The sequence below is a fragment of the Carassius gibelio genome, chromosome B24 (assembly GCF_023724105.1).
Source record: "Carassius gibelio isolate Cgi1373 ecotype wild population from Czech Republic chromosome B24, carGib1.2-hapl.c, whole genome shotgun sequence".
NCBI lineage: Eukaryota > Metazoa > Chordata > Actinopteri > Cypriniformes > Cyprinidae > Carassius > Carassius gibelio.
The window spans coordinates 10,665,670-10,683,660 of record NC_068419.1 but is presented as its reverse complement, the minus strand read 5'-3'; the positions used below and the strand labels follow the sequence as shown (position 1 = coordinate 10,683,660).

The following is a 17,991-nucleotide window of genomic DNA, read 5'->3' as shown; positions in this document are numbered from 1 at the left end:
TTTTTTTATTTTATTGTGACAAGTGAATTTAGGCATCACAAAATTGTAATATACGTTATGAAAAATAAATATAGATTTTGTGATTTGCTAATGATTACTTTTAACAGTGTTATTCTGGCCGATACAATAAATAAAAAAGAAATTAATTAGTACATTAAAGGTCCTATGACATGAAAATTTCACTTTCTGAGGTTTTTTAAGATTAATATGAGTTCTCCTAGCCTGTATATGGTCCCCAAGTTTCTAGAAATTTGAATCGGTGTAAATCAAGATTTTGCCATCGTTCTCTGCCTTTGAGAAAATGGAAGCTCAAACGGGCTGATCTTGAATCTCCTCGTTGTGGCGTTATAAGGAGAAATGTTACCTCCCCTTTCTCTGCTTTGCCCGCCCAAATATTTACATATAATTCAGTCGCAATGTCAGCACAGGCATTACAAACAGACTTTTATGATAGATTCGACAGCACCGCCACAAACAGTGAGTAAACAGTGCTCATTAATGCCTGATCTGTGATCAGTGATTTCTGATGTGTAGCTAGTCATTCAAGTTCACACAGACTTTCTTTCTAAATCCTTTAATACTGATGCATCAGTGAATCAAGCCAGTGACTAAACGATCAACTTCACGTTGTTTCTCTTAGTAGCATGAAACAAACCTGTTATTTAAATTGTGATTTAACTACAGAGAGCGATCAAAGAACGCTCGCTTTTTTCCGGAGCTTTTACACATCGCGAGTATATCTGCACACTTGCCCAAACTGCTGTTACAATGAATGACGCTGTTAGGCTGCACAACGGAGCTCTTACTGTATTCATGTGTTTGCTGTTAGCTGTGGTGAAAGCATTTTGTGAGATAACGTGTTGCAATAATGACGAGATCACTGCATTCACGGGATAAACAGACTCTGTCTACTTAAAACAGAAAAGATCGAAAAAATAATTATATAATCAACACTTCCACGATTTGTTAATCTCGACAGTTGTAATAGTAAAAAAATATATATATATTTGAGAGGGGTTCCACATGTTATGCATTTCGAATGCAAAGATGTCAGCCAATCACAACAGTTGTCATTTACTCGGAGTCTCCCAGCAGACACGCCCCTTCAAACAGAGCATTCAAGCCAGAGGGCTAATATCAGGATCTAAAAATGCTTTTTATTTCTACATTTTAAATGTAAAAATCATTCTAACAATATAAGCACACATAGGGAAACATTATAAAACATTTAAAGAAAAGGAAATAATCCATATCATGGGACCTTTAAAAATAAAATCCGTTATTTTAAATCATTTTAAAGTTATTAAACCAAACCAAATGCAGACCTATCTAAACCAATGCAAACAGCGACCAATTCTTGTATGTGTCTGTTCAGATCATATCAGCCCAGCAGCTGCCCAAGATCAATAAAGACAAGGAGAAGTCCATCGTGGACCCTCAGGTCAGGGTGGAGATCTACGGTGTGCCCGACGACAACGCCAGCAAACAGACACACCACATTGACAACAATGGCAAGTGTCTACAGTCCATTTACACTTATGCAATGAACAAATGCTTTTTTACCAAAGTGTAGGTCACTGAAGTGTTTTTTGTCACAGGTTTCAATCCTCAGTGGAACACAAAGTTCCAGTTTACTATTCACGTGCCAGAACTGGCTTTGGTGCGGTTTGTGGTGGAGGACTATGACGCTGCTTCCCATAATGACCTGATTGGCCTGTACACTCTGCCCTTCACCAGCATCCAGAATGGTGAGCTAGTGAAAATAAGCCAGAAATTGTTGTGCAGTTATTGTGAATTTGTTCACCATAAATCCTATCTTCTGTCTTCAGGATATCGCCATGTGCCTCTGCTCACGAAGACAGGAAATCTCATTCCTTCAGCGGGACTGTTTGTACACATCATGGCTCTCGATGGCTAATAAACTCCAACATTCCCCTCAGTCTCCACAGTGTCAGAGTTTGCAGATCACTGAACAAGACAATCAGCTAAACTGTCCTGTGCAAACACTTTTAGGATAAGATTGGGACCTTTCCTTCTTACCTTATGAGTTCAGACATGTACTTTAAAAAGCTTCATGGAATTAGTGCATGCAGTTCATTTTTGAAAAACAGGTGGGGTAAAAAAAAAAACTGTGACTTTAAATTTTTTTTTTCATAGCATGCAAATTGAATACATTTAAACAAAACCTGTTTAAATAATAAATATATATATAAAATATATTTTATTTAAATTTAATTTAAATGTTAAGATTTGAACATTTTTTGACTACCCGTTAGAGTAATATTTTCTACTGCTGTCAAAACGATTAATTGCGATTAATCGTATCCAAAATAAAAGTTAGTGTCTACAAGTGTCTCGGGTAATGCATTACAAGTAATGCACATAACATAATCGGATGACTTTTTATCAAGTTACTAGTAAAGCAACACATTACTTTGAAATTTACAGGAAATTATATATTTGCGAGAATTTCTATTTTTCAAATAAGTAATGCTTGTCACCAGTTACTTTGTTTCCCAATGTATTCACTGACACCTCTACCTAAGTTTATTCATTTCACTTTCGATTTAAAAGGGTATTTACAGTTGCCAGAAATATAACTATGTTTTTTTTGTTTAATAAACAAATAAGCAAGCCGAGCACAGGTGACAAAAAGCAACGTAACGCATTACTTTCCATTAAGAGTCATTAAGTAACACAATTAGTTATTTGATTAGTAATATATACATGTACGTATGTGTATTTATATATACATATGAATATAAACACACTATACACACTATACATATACACACTCATATTATATAAACACAAACTTTTATTTTAGATGCGATTAATTGCAATTAATCGATCTGACAGCACTAGTACTTTTAGAAAACACATTTTACCACGCTGAAGTTCATCATAAGAATTCCATTGTCATTCCTATCTAATTCAGTTTAGATTCGTAACCGGAGAATGTTTTACCTAACAGTTTTCGATTTTAATGTTAAAAGAAGGTATATTTAAAAATATACTACACTGATCCCTTTTTATATTAAAAGAGTAGTTGCAATTATATCAAGATTTAATCTTAACAATGTGTTGTGTGAGACGAGTTGAACTAGTGTAATATTGTTTGATATTTGTTAGTTACAGTGACTAACGTTGGCTTATGCTCAGTTGTTCTTTATATGAACTCAGGATACAGATATTGGACAATGAACCGTTTACCCCATATTACCAATACTGTACATGCTATCCACTGTTTTCTGATAAACATGTTCAGCTATCAATAATAATCACATTATATAAGAATCTGAACTGAATGAGTGTGTTGAGTTATCTTGTCAGAACATTAAAAGTGTTGCACTACAAATATGTATAATGTAAAAGAAAGGAAAAGTTATGCATTTACAAACAGTAGCTGTGCTTTCTATTTTTAAGGTGTTTTTTTTTGTATTCATTGCTGTTGGTATAAGGTATTTCTACTTTGATCTGCTCCTGTTTTAGAAATCTTTCTATTTTTATGTTGTTCTTAACTTATCTAATGTGCCTTAAAGGAAAACTGTTACGTTCTACTTCAGCAATATAAAGCCATAATAACATCTGTTCCTGATGTCCTGTTCTGACATCCTCCTAAACAGGAAAGAACTAGCTTTACTGACTCTAAAATGATGTGGCATTCAACTAGTGCATTCATTAAAACTGAATTAAACATCTCAGAAACATTTCTTGCCATACATTGTGTTTTTATTAGCCCTGAAAATCATTTAGATGTGTTTTACTGCATGCAACTGATAAAGTTATTTTATTGGGATAATCCTGATGTTCTGTGTAAGATATTTACAAAGCATTTTTATTAGGTCATGTTAGCTTTTGAGTCGAAACATTTTATAGGTGACCATCTTCTAGGCCAAAATACATATAAATATGAAGATCAGATTGTATCTCATTACAGCAAAACCAACTCAAAACAGTCCTGCCTTTTTTTTAAGGTCGTTCTGACGCCATTTAGGCAGCCGCTGGAAACTGTCACGGGTGCATCCGAGGAGATTCTCAAATTCTGCATCCGTCAAATATTCCTGAAATAAAGATAATAACCTTAAACATATATTTCAAGCTCTGTTTTTTTTTAAGACCAACTCAATAGTATGGAAGGAAGCTTGTTTCTTCCAGAGGATAAAAAAAAAAGAAAACAATTGCAACTTTTATATTTATTCTCACAATTCTGATTTTAATATAAACTCACAATTGAGAGAAAAATAGCCAGATATGTGAGATGAAAAGTAAAAAAAAAAAAAAAGAATTCTCAGATTTCGGAGGAAACCCTATATATTAGCTACTTTTTGAGTCACTGATCTTTTTTATAGTTTATCTCATCACAGAAAGGTCTCGGTACCCACCTCTTGTTTTTCGGGGTTCCCTCCTTGAGGCTGCTGATGTTGAGGAGCTATACCAAGCTGCTCGGAATGAAGCATCCCAGAAGGCTTTGCTCTGCTGGGAGACTGGTCTACATGTGCATTGGAGATGGAGGAGGACATCCTCTGATTATGAGATTTTATATTTCCTGGCCCTCCAGGAGCGCTGTAGCTCCAGCCACCTCCTTCTGTCTTCTTATTCAGACTTGTGTTGTTGAGATTCTACAGGAAATGAGGTTGATATTGTGTTTAGATTTGCACACAGGTGTGTAGATCATATTGACATCTACTGTAAATGTAATTAGATAATCAATTTGATGAAATTAGATAATCAATGTAAATGAATCAGGACAAGCATTTAATCAGTATGGTTAAAGCTTTTTACCACAGTGATTTGCGAAATATCACCCAGCTTGCTTTTCATCTCCTCATATGAAAGGCCTCCCTAGAATATAGAGTGAAACTGAAAAAGTGTCTCTCTTGTAACATTAATTCCTTATGTGGTGGGACGGTGGACATAAAAAGTATTTAAAGTCAGGATGAAATGACTCTGGTAACCGGGTTTACTTTCATGATATTAAATATTTGAATATTCAATGAGAAAAAAGTAGGAGGGACCTGATTCTTTGCATCAGGGAAAAATGGGCGTGGTCTGAATGTGAAATCGGTTTACATGTGTTCAACCAATTATTTTGGAAGCTTGTTTCCACCAGAGCAGAATTCTGATTCAGATCTCACATTTCTGACTTTGTATTTTGCAGTTCCAATTTCAAATCTCAGAACTGCAACACAAAAATCAAAATTATGAAATATAAATGTATAATTGTAAGAAAAAAAAAATGTAAGCGAAATCTTGTAATGACTTTTTTTTTTACCCCATGGAAGAAACTAGCTTCCATAAATTTATCAATATTTAAGAGAAAATGTGTTTTATTATTATTACTATGTTTTTGAGAAAAAAAAAACTGGAATAAGAAATTTAAACTTAGAAATATTTAAACATACAGATAAATAATATTAATAATAAATAAATACATCAAAATATAAATAATAAAATATTTAAACTTTTATAAATAAATAATAATAATTTAAACTTATAAATAAAAATGTTTTGGGGGAAAACACAATGAAGAATCATGCAAAATGAGATCAGGAAAATGCATTAAGAAAGCAAAAATTTTACATTTTTCATGTATTATCAGATGAGAATCAACAAATGATTATGTGGCCAGAACTTCTCAAGATCCCGTTAAGTTTGTTAGTGAATCTGTTGTGCATTACTGCCTCCTGCTGGACTCACGCTCCACTTATGAGCATCCCAAGCATTAAACCAGCCAGTGAAGGTGGGTGGCTCATAGCCTTGTTTAACACTGGTGATGGGTGTCCCAGGGTCCCGTCCCGCTGGGTGGGTTTTAAGATAGTCCGCTGCACTGTTATAGGACTCCTGTGTCTCGTACTGGTTGGCTGAGTTGCCAATCCAAAGGAAAATCTGAGGGTTGTGGAAGAAGAGGGATTTAAGAGATTGATATATAAGAGCTTTTTAATGCCACAAACCCCCAATTTTGATGACCCTCTTGCAAAGGACCACTCCCACACTCTTTTTCTTTCTCTTTGTAATTGCTTTAGCCATCATATTGAAAACCCCTGGGTTTGAGTAATTTAATACACAAAACAACTAGCAGAGTTATTGTTTGACACTATTTCTCTCTGCATGTTTTGCATAAGCCAGAGCGACACCGGCATTTCACCGCAGCCTCATGCAAAAGAAGCAAACGGCAGGACCCCACACTGCCCACCTCCTCCCAGGTGTCTAAAAGCATGACATCATCCTCGTCCAGGTCATCCTGAGTGAAGTCAGCCACTTCTGTCATAAGGAATCGGCCCGTCTGATTGGAGCATTCAAACAGACGAGGCTCATGGAGTGCCACTTCTGTCTCCAGCCTGGTGACGATACAGAGGAAGTCAGTGGAAATGACTGACTGTACTCTAGATTTGAAGTATGAGCTCATCTTTATCTGCTTTTATGGTTGTACCTCTTGTCACTGGCGTATGGAGCTTTCCCTCCCAAAACCACCCAGAAGGCAGCTGGTTCCTGCCCTTCCATCACAATCTGCTTGTCCTGCTCAGAAAGCAAATCAGCCACGGCTTTTCCCATCTCCCTCTCGTCTCCACTGCAGCCCTGTGAGAAACCCAAACACACACAAATAGAAAGAGAGAGATGTAAAATATAACAAAGTCTATTTTTATGATTAATTTCTGGTCAAAAGTTTGGAATAATTAGTCTCTTATGCTCACTTGCTCAGTGATTTGGTGCTTAAGAAACATTTATTATTATCAGTGTTGAAAACAGTTTTTCAATATGATGCATTACCATGTTTGCCATAAGAAAGAAAAAGAAAGGAAAAAGAAATTAACATTTTATACTGTATAAAGATGCATTAAATTGATCAGAAATGACAGTAAAGATGTGTATAATACTAAGTAAAGATTTCTATTTCAAATAAATACTGTTCACTCATGAAAAATACATTTAAAAACATGTTTTGGCAAAGTAGCAAAAACAGTTTCCAACTAAGAAACGTTTTCAACAATTGAGCATCAATAATAATTAATAATTTAGCACCAAATAGCAAATTAGAACGATCTCTGAAGGATCATGTCACACTGAAGACTGAAGTAATGACTGCTGAGAATTTTGCTTTATAAATAAATGAGATTCTTTTAAACTGTAAATAATATCATTATAAATATTTACTGTCTTTTTGATCAAACAACTGCAGCCTTTAGGATCATAAGACATTTCTTTAGAAAGTAAATAAATCTAAGTTATTCCAAACTTTTGACCAGTAGTGCATATTTATTATAACACATTTTAGCTAAACTATAATTGTTATGTTTTGCTTGTTTTAATGTTATACCTTTAAGTTTTAGTCAACTGATAATGTATGTATGCATTTATTTCAATAATTTGATGATTGCTAGATTTAATTATTCTATTGAATTAATGAGCGTATATTTATATATACTTATACTTGCCTTGCCATACCACAGGAAGACATTCTGCTGAGTTTTGAGCAGAAAGACGTCATTGGTGTTGAGAGAGGCGGCTCGGGTGGGCACCTCTGTTGCTTTGGTGTTCATCTCATGTGTCCCTCTGACCTGGAAGAGTCTGGCACCGGGATCAAGGTTCACAACACCCGGTCTGCCGGTCCCACCCTAAGAAACAATCAACATTTAGTATTTAGTATTTATCGATACATACTTAAAGAAAAGAAAAAGTAAACCCATATAATACTACAAAAGTTGCAAGACATCATATTGATATATTCTATTACAGTGTACAGTAAGTACGTAAATAAATAAGGTGGTTAATAATTCAGATCATAAAAAAAAATATTTACAATTTAGAGTGATATGTTCCATAGGAATGAAGGCACAATCACCTCAAAAATGATGAGTCTGCCCTTAAAGATGGCCAGGAAATGTCTGGGCTCTTTTCCCATGACCACTCTGACCTGTGTTGGGGCTCCATTGTATTTGTTATCCAAATTCACCGCTTGATAAGCACATGCCGTCACCTCATCCTGTGTAGCATGGCGACCCTGGAGAACACATGCTTCATGTCATAGGATCTTCAATGTGTACATCCAGATTGTAATGTTGTGTATTTATAGCTTTTCTGCAATACATGTGAATATCTGTATATTCAATTTGCATTGTTTATTTTGTACTGTAGCTATGTAATACATTTTATATACAGTGGCTCCACTTATGTCACACTTAAATGAATGCCATTATATAACAAAATATTAAAGTGACATTTATTTTAAAGGGGTCATATGATGCGCTTTTAATTTTTCTCTTTGGAGTGTTACAAGCTCTTGGTGCATAATGAAGATCTGTAAAGTTGCAAAGACTAAAGTCTCAAATCCAAAGAGATATTCTTTTTAAAATTTTAGACTTGTCCATAAAACAGCTTGTTTAAACACGCCCCCACATGTCTACGTCACTATGTGGGAAGATTTGCTAAACGCCGCCAAAATGTTTACGCAAAGTATTAATCAATTTCACTTTTGATGTGAAAGGGCCTTTATAGTTGCCAAAAATATATATTTTTTATTTTTATTAAAAAACAAATAAGCAAGCCTAGCCCATTACAAAAGGTTACACAAACGTAACATAATGCAGTTACATACAAGTTACATGATTAGTTACTTTTTATGGAGTAATGTAATATTGTAATGCATAACTTTTAAAAATAACTTTCCCCAACATTTAGCACAAAAACTTTTATAGTAAACTGTTTTCTCAAAAAAAGTGGAGAACAACCAAACTTCAAAGTCACTGCAAAATAACACTCAGAAGGGAAGGTAGCTTTCAGAAAATATATAGCATTATTTGTTTATGACAATTGACACTTTTTTTCCCCAGAATTTGTTATCTAGTAGAATTAAATTAATTTGTTTGAATTTATGGTCCTAAAGTACTTATGTTGGGCCACTGGATCTGTAACTATGTTGTCTCCACATATTAAAACATGACTAAACTTAATTTCAGTGTATATTGTGTTGGAAATGGAGTATGCATGTTATGCTCCTCACCTGCCACATGTAGAGGATGTACTGTGGTTTGTTGGCTCTGTTGTAGGTGTACAACACTAGATAACAGTCTCCTCCATAGAACTGTCCATATGTGCTTGGGTTTACCTCCTTCAGTTCAAGGTTCTCAATGCGCCAAACCTGAACACAAAAGAGAGCAGCATTTGTCTGTTGTGGTGTGGTAACAATACCAAACTTCTGAGTTCAGGTATTATATCATTTTATTAGACCTGAACATGTCCAGAGGCATCGTCCACCATCCGCTCCTGAGCAGCCAGCTTTGGTTGAGCGTGAAGCTCCATGACGTCAAACTTCACCTGATCCACTTTAGCTGCAATAACAGGTGTGTTTACAATCAGTCTGACAAAATAAAAGATTGATGCATATACTAACACGACAGTGTTGAAACATCTACACCCTCACATGAGAAATAATGCTGAATGATGAATCACCTATCTTTCCTACTGAATGCGTCATTCCCAGTCCTTGAGTTTGACCTTTTTCTTTCCAGGACTTAAAGAGATGTTTAAACATGGCAGATTCTCCTCCTTCACTCATAACCTCAACTTTTGTGTTGGATGGATAGTTCTTCGCTTTTATAAAGCTCTGAGAAATGAATATTTGTGTGCACCAGTTATGACACAATAGAGTAGTGATATTAAATAAATATACTACTAGTCAAACACAGATGCTTACAACCGCACGACTCAGTGCTGAGCGCCTCTCTTCATCTGATGCTGCTTTTCCTTTCCAGACCATTACTGAGCTGCCACCTTGATCTAAAATATAGCAATCCTGCAAACAAAACATACATCTTAGAGTAATCCACAGATAGCGGTGCATCATATAATGATACTGTGGGTGTTTTGGTAGACATCATGTCTCTCACAGTGGAACTCAGCAAATCCTGGGTCAGTGGACTGGTAGCCACTTCCTGTACCAACAGCTGACCACTGGCATCAGATACACTGAGAATAACAGAATGCTTAGATGTTAATTCTGAATTATCAGCTTTCTAAACATCAAATAATCATGATATATTGAGAGAGATAGCTAGATAGCACAGACAAACAGACAGACATAACAATAAAAATATAAAATAATAGATAGTATGATAGAGAGAAAGACATAAAAATAAAACAATAGATAGAAAGATAAATAGAACTTATAGACAGAACTACAGACAAAATAATAAAACAATAGAACGACATAGAATGGTAGACTGAAGGATAAAACGATAGATAAAATGGAAACAGAATGATAGATAGAATGATAGACAGCCAGGAAAAAGATAAAAAGAAAGACAATAGAAAGACAGACAGGCACGATGCTAAAATGATAGCACAATAAAACAATAGAGCAATAAAAAAGGTGACGAACAGACAGACAGACAGACAGATAAACAGTCAGACAAATAAACAGTCAGTAAGACAGAAAGAGAGATATACAGACCGTCAGACAGACAGATAAAAAGTCAGACAGACAGACAGACAGACAGACAGACAGACAGACAGACAGATAAACAGTCAGAAAGACAGAAAGACAGACCGATAAACAGTCAGACAGACAGAGTCAGACAGACAGACAGACAGATAAACAGTCAGACAGGCAGATAGAGAGATAAACAGAGAGTCAGACAGACAGACAGACAGACAGAGAGTCAGACAGACAGACAGTCAGACAGACAGACAGACAGTCAGACAGACAGATAAACAGACAGACAGACAGACAGACAGACAGACAGACAGATAAACAGACAGACAGACAGACAGACAGACAGACAGACAGACAGACAGACAGATAGATAGATAGATAGATAGATAGATAGATAGATAGATAGATAGATAGATAGATAGATAGATAGATAGATAGATAGATAGATAGATAGATAGATTGACAATGCCATCCTGAATAAGACTTTATAATGCAAACAGATTGAAGTGTTCATACTGGTACAGTTTGACGTTGGAGGTCTGGTTTTGGTCTGGTTTATCATCAGGGATTGGCTCTTTCAGGTGTCCAGTCCTCTGACCTAAAACAGATGTCATGATCTTAATCAGCTCAGGAGAGGCTTCTTCCTGCCCACCATCAATCACACCAATCTGAGCCCGGCCTCCACGCTCCCGGTCCCTGATGTCCTGAGCCAGCAGAATGGCCTACGAAAGACAGGAGAGGACAGGAGAACAATGGAGATCCATACAACATTTTATTTTATATCCAGCACAGTATCATCCCCCATTTCTTCAATTACTTTCAATTTTTCTTGTCTGTTGCTTTGAGGACCATTCCATTGTACAATTGTTTTTCCCATGTCCAGCAGGAATATGTCCCCTAGATTAAAACTGCTCCAGGAAACCTCCACCTGCAGACAAACACACTTGAATGAAATTATGTACACTAGTTGCCTTTATCACTGTCACACATCTCCGTTAACATATTTAGGGTCGGTAATTGTATGCTCCTGTAAGATTACAAAGCAAGTATCAACTATTTAATATTCATGGAGTGAGCCTTCACTATTGTAGTTTTGTGATTCGACGTGTCCGCTACAGCAGTTCACCTCTCTTGCAGTCACGTGTTTGGTTCCTTTGACGTGAAGCAGGCGCTGAATGTTATACACATTGGTCTCCACATGTGTGAATCCTGATCCCACACCTCCTTTTTTATATCTACAGGGAACAGGAAAGTATAGACATAATCATACTGTCATGGAATTGGTAGGAGCAACCCAAAATGTTGTTATTTCACTCACATGAGGCCATTCTTGAAGTAGCTTTTGAATTTGACTGATTCACATCCCTGGACCTCCCGGTATTGAACCGGACTGCCGCCGAGACACTTATCCAGCTGGGTCACATAGACGGCTGCCGCTCCCTGCTCGTCCTGAGAGGACGTGTTGCCTATCCAGTAGTGGATGTCAGCGGATTGTGTGGCGCTGTTGCTCACCTGAAGACAGACATGTGCTCATACATGTGCTTAAGAACATATATCATTAGTAATAATAAATTAATAATTTAAATATTATAGAATATTAAGAAAGAAAAAAGTTAATTAATCTGAAAGTATTCATGTTAATTAAAATCTATTTATTTTATTTAGAATTACGTATTTATTTACATTAATACTTATAATAATAAAAAAATAAAAATCTTTGAATAATATATTTTTAATTAGTGTTGTCAAACAATTTATCGCATCCAAAATAAAAGATTTTGTTTACATAATATATGTGTGTACTGTGTATATTTATTATGTATATATAACTACAAACACATGCATGTGTCTAATTAAGAAAAATATGTAATGTAATGTTTATATATTATATATTATTTATATAAATAATATAAATATAAGTATATACATGTAAATACATGTAAATATTTTCAAAATATATACTGTGTGTGTGTGTCTTTATATATATAAATAATAAATATACACAGTACACACAAATATATTGCATAAACAAAAACCTTTATTTTGGATGCAATGAATCGTTTGACAGCACTATTTTTAATAAATCAGAAAAAAAATCATCACTGATTATGACTGGAAAAGAGCAGCATTAAAACATCCATAATGTTAACTTCCTCTGTGTTCCAAAGGACATAAATTCTAGTCATTTATTGTCAACTGGAGCACTACAAATACTGGAGCAACTCTTTCTAAAAGCACTATTTAAAATGACCTAAAGAGTGTCGTGTGAATAAGATTGAATACCAGCTCACTTACATTAAGAATAATGTAGCAGTCACCTTCAAAAAAATTTCCATGTGCTTGCTCTGGGACAGGGACCATTTTCATTTTCTGAAGAAACATAAAACAAAATAATACATTAATACAATGTTTGTTTGTGTTTGTGTGTGTGTATATATATATATATATATATATATATATATATATATATATATATATATATATATATATATATATATATGCTTAATTGGAGAAAACAACAGTGATTTCTTACATTGATGGTCCAGATCTGCAGGCCAGGTTTTGGCTGGATGTTTTTTAACTCATCCTGAGTTTCCATCATTCTCCTGTATTCTGAGAAGAAATCTCAATGCTAAATCTCTCTGAATTACAACACAGCATAATGCATCACAACTGACAATAAAACGTCAGGTACGCCGAAGCACATTTTGACACTGTGAATCTAAATTTTAACTGAATTCTACATTTCTAAATTCAAACTTTTTTTTTTTTTAAAGGTGCTTGACTCCTAACACTGAGGCACTCATTTAAAACGTCACTATTCACATTACAAATTATGTGAAATATTTCGCAACTGTGGAGTCATACTTTGGCCAAAATGTCTCTGAGATGTTTCATCATCCGTGTCCAGCAAACGGCTTTGCTTCAGAATATATTTAAAAGGCAGATTCAGACAAGCTGTGAATCTTATTAGAAGCATAGTGAAAACAAACAACAACTACACATCAGCAACCGTTCTCCTCTCATAAAACGCAAGGCTTACAGTGAAAAGAAATGCTGACCTTCCATAATCACAGCACAACTGTTGCTTAGAAACTGGGGCGCGAGAATATTGACTGAAATATAGTGTTGAGGGTGGAGCATGAGCAATTTAGCAGGATGTAGAAGACAGCATCCAGAATAATCCAATCCAGTCGTAAAAAATCTACTAATATGCTAATTCACTCCAAACAAACAGAAATATAGAATCAGAAAATGGTATATAGTGAGAAAATAGACAAACTGCTGGTCATACTGTATATGATCCAGTCTTAATAGCATTTCATCTTTTGCATGATCGTGTTACATTAATAACATTCATGATTGCTCTACTAACAAACAGCTCATTACTAATGAAAAAGCACTATCTACTGTACAAGCACTTCATATTTAATAGTTTTGTGTGCTTTCTCTCCTGAATGACTGGCTTTACTGTTTATTGACAAAGCTTTTTAAACAATAGTCAGCACAGGCTTTCCCATTAATCCTAATCGATGACATGGATTAGTCTCGTATTTCCCAGCGTGAGTAAAAAAAATCAGGATCTTTTGATTTGATATGACAAATTCATACATTTCTGTTGCAAATAATATCTAATCTGGAATATAACCAAGTATAAATTCCATCAACGAGTCATTAAGAGGGTTTCCTTGCATTGCAAAGAGGTTAGTTAACATAATAAGATAATGTAACCTGTTTTTGTTGATGTTATGAGTCCATTTTAAAAAAGTAAAACTTTGGCACATACTGTATCATAATTAGGATTATATAACATATCCTTCAAGGACTGTATATGTACGTGATCAACTGATAGTTTAAGGTTTTTCTTACCTGTAGGCCTTGCACAGAGGTATTGTTCAGCGCAGTAATGTATTAATGAGTTATAACCAGTCTCTCTGAGTGTTATCCTCTCTCTCTGTACACTGTTAATGTGTTCTGATCAGGGAAGGGCTTGTATATGTCCAGCCCTACAGGTGAGAACACACCTTAATACACAAACTAAACTTTATATGGACAAGAACAGGAATTCATTTTGGCCTCTTATGCACATATCCCCACATAAATAAACCAACACAAAAACCAATAACTGGAGGCTAAAACTAAGCATGTTTGTCTGTTGTGTAATTCCAAAATAATCATAAGAAATTAAATCAATACATTTAAGAATTTAGAATCTAGACTCTTATTTATTGTTTCAGAAGAAGTACCAAACAAAAGGAAATAATACTGTTATTTATAAAGCATGCATTGATTAAAAGTGACAGTAAAGACATTTCTGATGTTAAAAGTTTATATTTATACCGTTTTTTAACTTTTTTTATTCACCAAAGAATCCTGAAAAAGACTTTCAACACTGATAATAACAATAATAATAATAATCAAATGTTTCTGAAGGGTTACGAGAAGAGTTACTGTAGTAGGCTAATGACTGCTGAAATGCAACTTTGCCATCACAGGAAAACATTGCACTTTAAAATACATGAAAACAGAAAACTATTATTACAGTTATTTTAAATTGTAATAGTATTTCACAATATTACTGTTTTGCTTCATTTTGATCTAACAAATGAGCCTTGAAAAGAATAAAAGACGTCTGTAAAAAAAAAAAAAAAAAAAAAAAAAAAAAAAAAAGATGCTAATACATTTTTCCAACCTCCAGTTGTTTGAAACTGGTTGAGTTTAGAAAAGGAGGACTTGTAATAATTCAGCTAAAACATTATATCACAATAGCTACTCTTCCTCATGTTGCTATAAACTTGAATGAATTTCCTAATCGGAGCTTTACTTTTTATTTCACTTACGATTCGGCTTCAGCAGTTAAAGCAGCTGTATGTCTGTTTTTTACCTTCAAATAACACTTCTAAAATCACTCTGAAGGAGATCTACGCATATGGCTTCTTCTTCTTTCAAACACTTCCCCATACTTCTCTTCTGGAAATGAGTAAATTTATTGAACAGGTACGAAATTCCGCGAAAAGGGCTATTTGCTTTACAGCAGCTATTGGGACAGTGACAAAATAAATAACGAAATGCATGGTTCATATGGACTACCTTTATGAAGCTTTTTGCATGCTTATTGAAGCTTGAACACATTAACATGAAAAAAGCGACCATTACTGATATTTTCTAATTTTGTGTTTCACAGAAATAAGAATAGCATATACTGTATGTTTGGAACAGGTAAAGACTAACTGATAGTTCATAAACTTCTCCATGAATTGTGAATCTCCTTTATTATCACATATTCTCTCAGTTAGAGGAAACAAGCTGGTCTGAAGTTGAAGTCTCTCTCCTGCTCTGGATTCTCTTCACATCAGCTCTGCGTCTCAGCTCTTTCACGCTCAGATCACAAGGAGCGCTTCAGACGGGAACGCCTCGCAGACACTCAGGAGAGCCAGAGAGAGGAGACAGTGATTAATCTCTTCCACTCCAGCAGATGGGGAGAAAGAGCGAACGAATCCCCTGCGAGAGGCTCTTGGACAGATATCAGAGGCTTCCTATGGCAGACGGCCCATCAGCCACCAACAAATAAAGATAAGTGGCAAAATGGAGCTTCATTAAGTTTAGAGGCTGCACCTTAATTGCAGGCCAGACTGCCATTCTGAGGAAGACGGAGAGAGGCGGGTGAACAAGCTCTCCAGGTATTGTGTGTGCAGTAAAGTGTAAAGGCATTTATAACCAGGAACAAAAAGTTCTTTCCGGAGTGATAACAGCAGTTTTACTGATTAACAAGATCTATACTGTATATCCACCTGTATGCCTATCCATCTACAGTTAGTCTTATACATTCATCTGTCTACCACTCTATTATATATGTCTATCCATCTCTTTCTATGTCTAACCTTTATATCCATGCATTTATTCATCTATCTACTATTTATACATCTACTGTATACATCTAACCCTGCACATACTTACAGTATCATACCTACCTAAATCTGTCTATCCATTCATCCATCCATCTACTGACCTATATACACACATCTATTACTCTACCTGTCTATCTGTATCTGTCCATCAATCCTTCTATCTATCCATCTACCGACCTACCTGCCTGTCTATACAATACATCTATCTACTTTTCTACAATATCTACCCATCTAAGTCTATTTCTCTATCCATCTATTCGTCTATTTTTCTCTCAGTCTATAGATCCATCTTTAATCTATCATCTGCCATAGGTCAAATATGAATATATCAGCAATCGTGTAACATATGGCTATATGTTTTTTTAATGTAATTGGTACAGATTGTGATGATTCTTTTCCAAATTTTCCACCCTCTAACTACAAAATTAAAATAATTCATTTTTCCCCCTTCATTTCCACCCTTTCAAGAGTCTGTTTAAACGGAACAAGACGATCTCTTTCCTTCTCTCGAAAAAAATGTTCTCTCTTCAATGTCAAGACGTTCAGATTCAATCAATAAAAAGCTCTAATGTGAAGAAACTCAATGAAAAGGCAAAACTAGTTATGTTTGTCCCAATATCATTAGTTAGGTAATCAGTGTTTATTGTCCCATGCAATATGTTGGTGGAACAATAAATAATTAATTTTCCTGCATTTAACACTGTATAATGAGCAACCTTTAGGATTCAAGAGTATTTTCCTTACTAACTGCATAAAACAGTGTATACAGCATTCATAAACATGCACACACACACACACACACATTCATGACAATAGCAAAGCAAACAGATATGACTCATTTCAGCCACCCAACATGACAGAGCTCATATTCAGCTGTTCCTTTCATTCACCGTCCCAGAGACACCTTAGGCAAACATTTCTCGGACAGCACCAAAATTAAAAAATGTCATTTTATACTCTCAAACACACAGCGCTGTTTTCATCCCCAAGAAGTAAAACACACAAGGCATAAAGCTCAAGGTCAGGTGATTCGCACAAGTTCCCAAGTACCATATTCGGATATTCTTAAGTTAATCATTGTGATCAGGAATTTCTGACACATTTTTTATTTCTGTAAAATATGCCGAATCAAATTTTGGTCTAGTTCTATGCAAGTCAGAGAAATGGTTTACATTAGGTTACACCAACAATAGAGTCAGTACAGGTCGAGCTATTTTACTTTTCGCTTTCACAGTATAAAGAGACACACATTTAAATATTTATGAAATACCTTTCTTACCTTTCTCGAACTCTAAGATGAAGAGAATTTAATAATGTATAAATGCACAACTGACCGCCACCACATTTATTTCCATGGCTACGGTGAGAAAATACCCACTTTTCTCCAAGTTTTACCACCTGAAATGACTAGTTGCTGTCACAAGTGGCATTTTGGTTGCTGCTCTGTAAGTGAACCGCTTAAAGTCCATGGCAGATCATGCAGCAAACTAACCGAGCGCTCAGAGTTTGCTCATTAACTACATTTCACACAGCCCACATTTCTGTGCACTCCATTCTCCACACAAAATCTTGTTGAGGAAAACCGAGCATATTTAAATTGACTGCACTGTAAAGATGGTGTACAATCGACTTATTTTAAGTATTCCACTC

At 35.2% G+C, this 17,991-nt stretch overlaps 2 protein-coding genes across 8 annotated transcripts in view; one reads left to right on the top strand and one right to left on the bottom strand.

Moving 5' to 3' along the window:
- The window catches only part of plcd1a (phospholipase C, delta 1a), a 61,551-nt gene extending 57,841 nt beyond the window's left edge, over nt 1-3,710 (top strand). For both annotated transcript variants that reach the window (XM_052595866.1, XM_052595865.1), the window contains exons 13-15: nt 1,376-1,511; nt 1,599-1,748; nt 1,830-3,710. In XM_052595866.1, coding sequence (XP_052451826.1) covers nt 1,376-1,511; nt 1,599-1,748; nt 1,830-1,918 — 375 coding nt within the window. In that variant the 3' untranslated portion in view covers nt 1,919-3,710. The remainder of the gene's footprint in view (nt 1-1,375; nt 1,512-1,598; nt 1,749-1,829) is intronic.
- On the bottom strand, nt 3,711-17,916 carry LOC128013135 (advillin-like). Of its 6 annotated transcripts, XM_052595859.1 has the most exons (21): nt 17,621-17,916; nt 13,301-14,439; nt 12,966-13,045; nt 12,728-12,802; nt 11,751-11,944; nt 11,559-11,667; nt 11,250-11,360; nt 10,949-11,154; nt 9,888-9,966; nt 9,695-9,793; nt 9,451-9,604; nt 9,229-9,329; nt 9,002-9,139; nt 7,844-8,002; nt 7,437-7,616; nt 6,434-6,579; nt 6,197-6,341; nt 5,701-5,889; nt 4,786-4,845; nt 4,386-4,622; nt 3,711-4,064 (listed from the first exon to the last, which is right to left on the bottom strand). In XM_052595859.1, exons 2-21 carry the CDS (start codon nt 13,410-13,412, stop codon nt 3,951-3,953), a joined length of 2,688 nt encoding a protein of 895 aa, XP_052451819.1. In that variant the 5' UTR covers nt 13,413-14,439; nt 17,621-17,916; the 3' UTR covers nt 3,711-3,950. The 6 variants fall into 6 exon arrangements, with proteins under 6 accessions (XP_052451819.1, XP_052451823.1, XP_052451818.1 ...); XM_052595863.1 differs by lacking the exon at nt 13,301-14,439; XM_052595858.1 differs by lacking the exon at nt 17,621-17,916 and having other exon boundaries at nt 13,301-14,690.
- Nucleotides 17,917-17,991: the final 75 nt, after the last annotated feature.

What these genes read in the sequence shown, in the direction of transcription:
- LOC128013135 (XM_052595859.1), bottom strand. Translation starts at nt 13,412, where the DNA reads ATGCTTCTAATAAGATTCACAGCTTGTCTGAATCTGCCTTTTAAATAT. An exon ending in AACACGTGACTGCAAGAGAG is followed by an intron (nt 11,361 to 11,558) that starts GTGAACTGCTGT and finishes GTTTGTCTGCAG; the next exon opens with GTGGAGGTTTCCTGGAGCAG. An exon ending in ATGCCTCTGGACATGTTCAG is followed by an intron (nt 9,140 to 9,228) that starts GTCTAATAAAAT and finishes TTTTGTGTTCAG; the next exon opens with GTTTGGCGCATTGAGAACCT.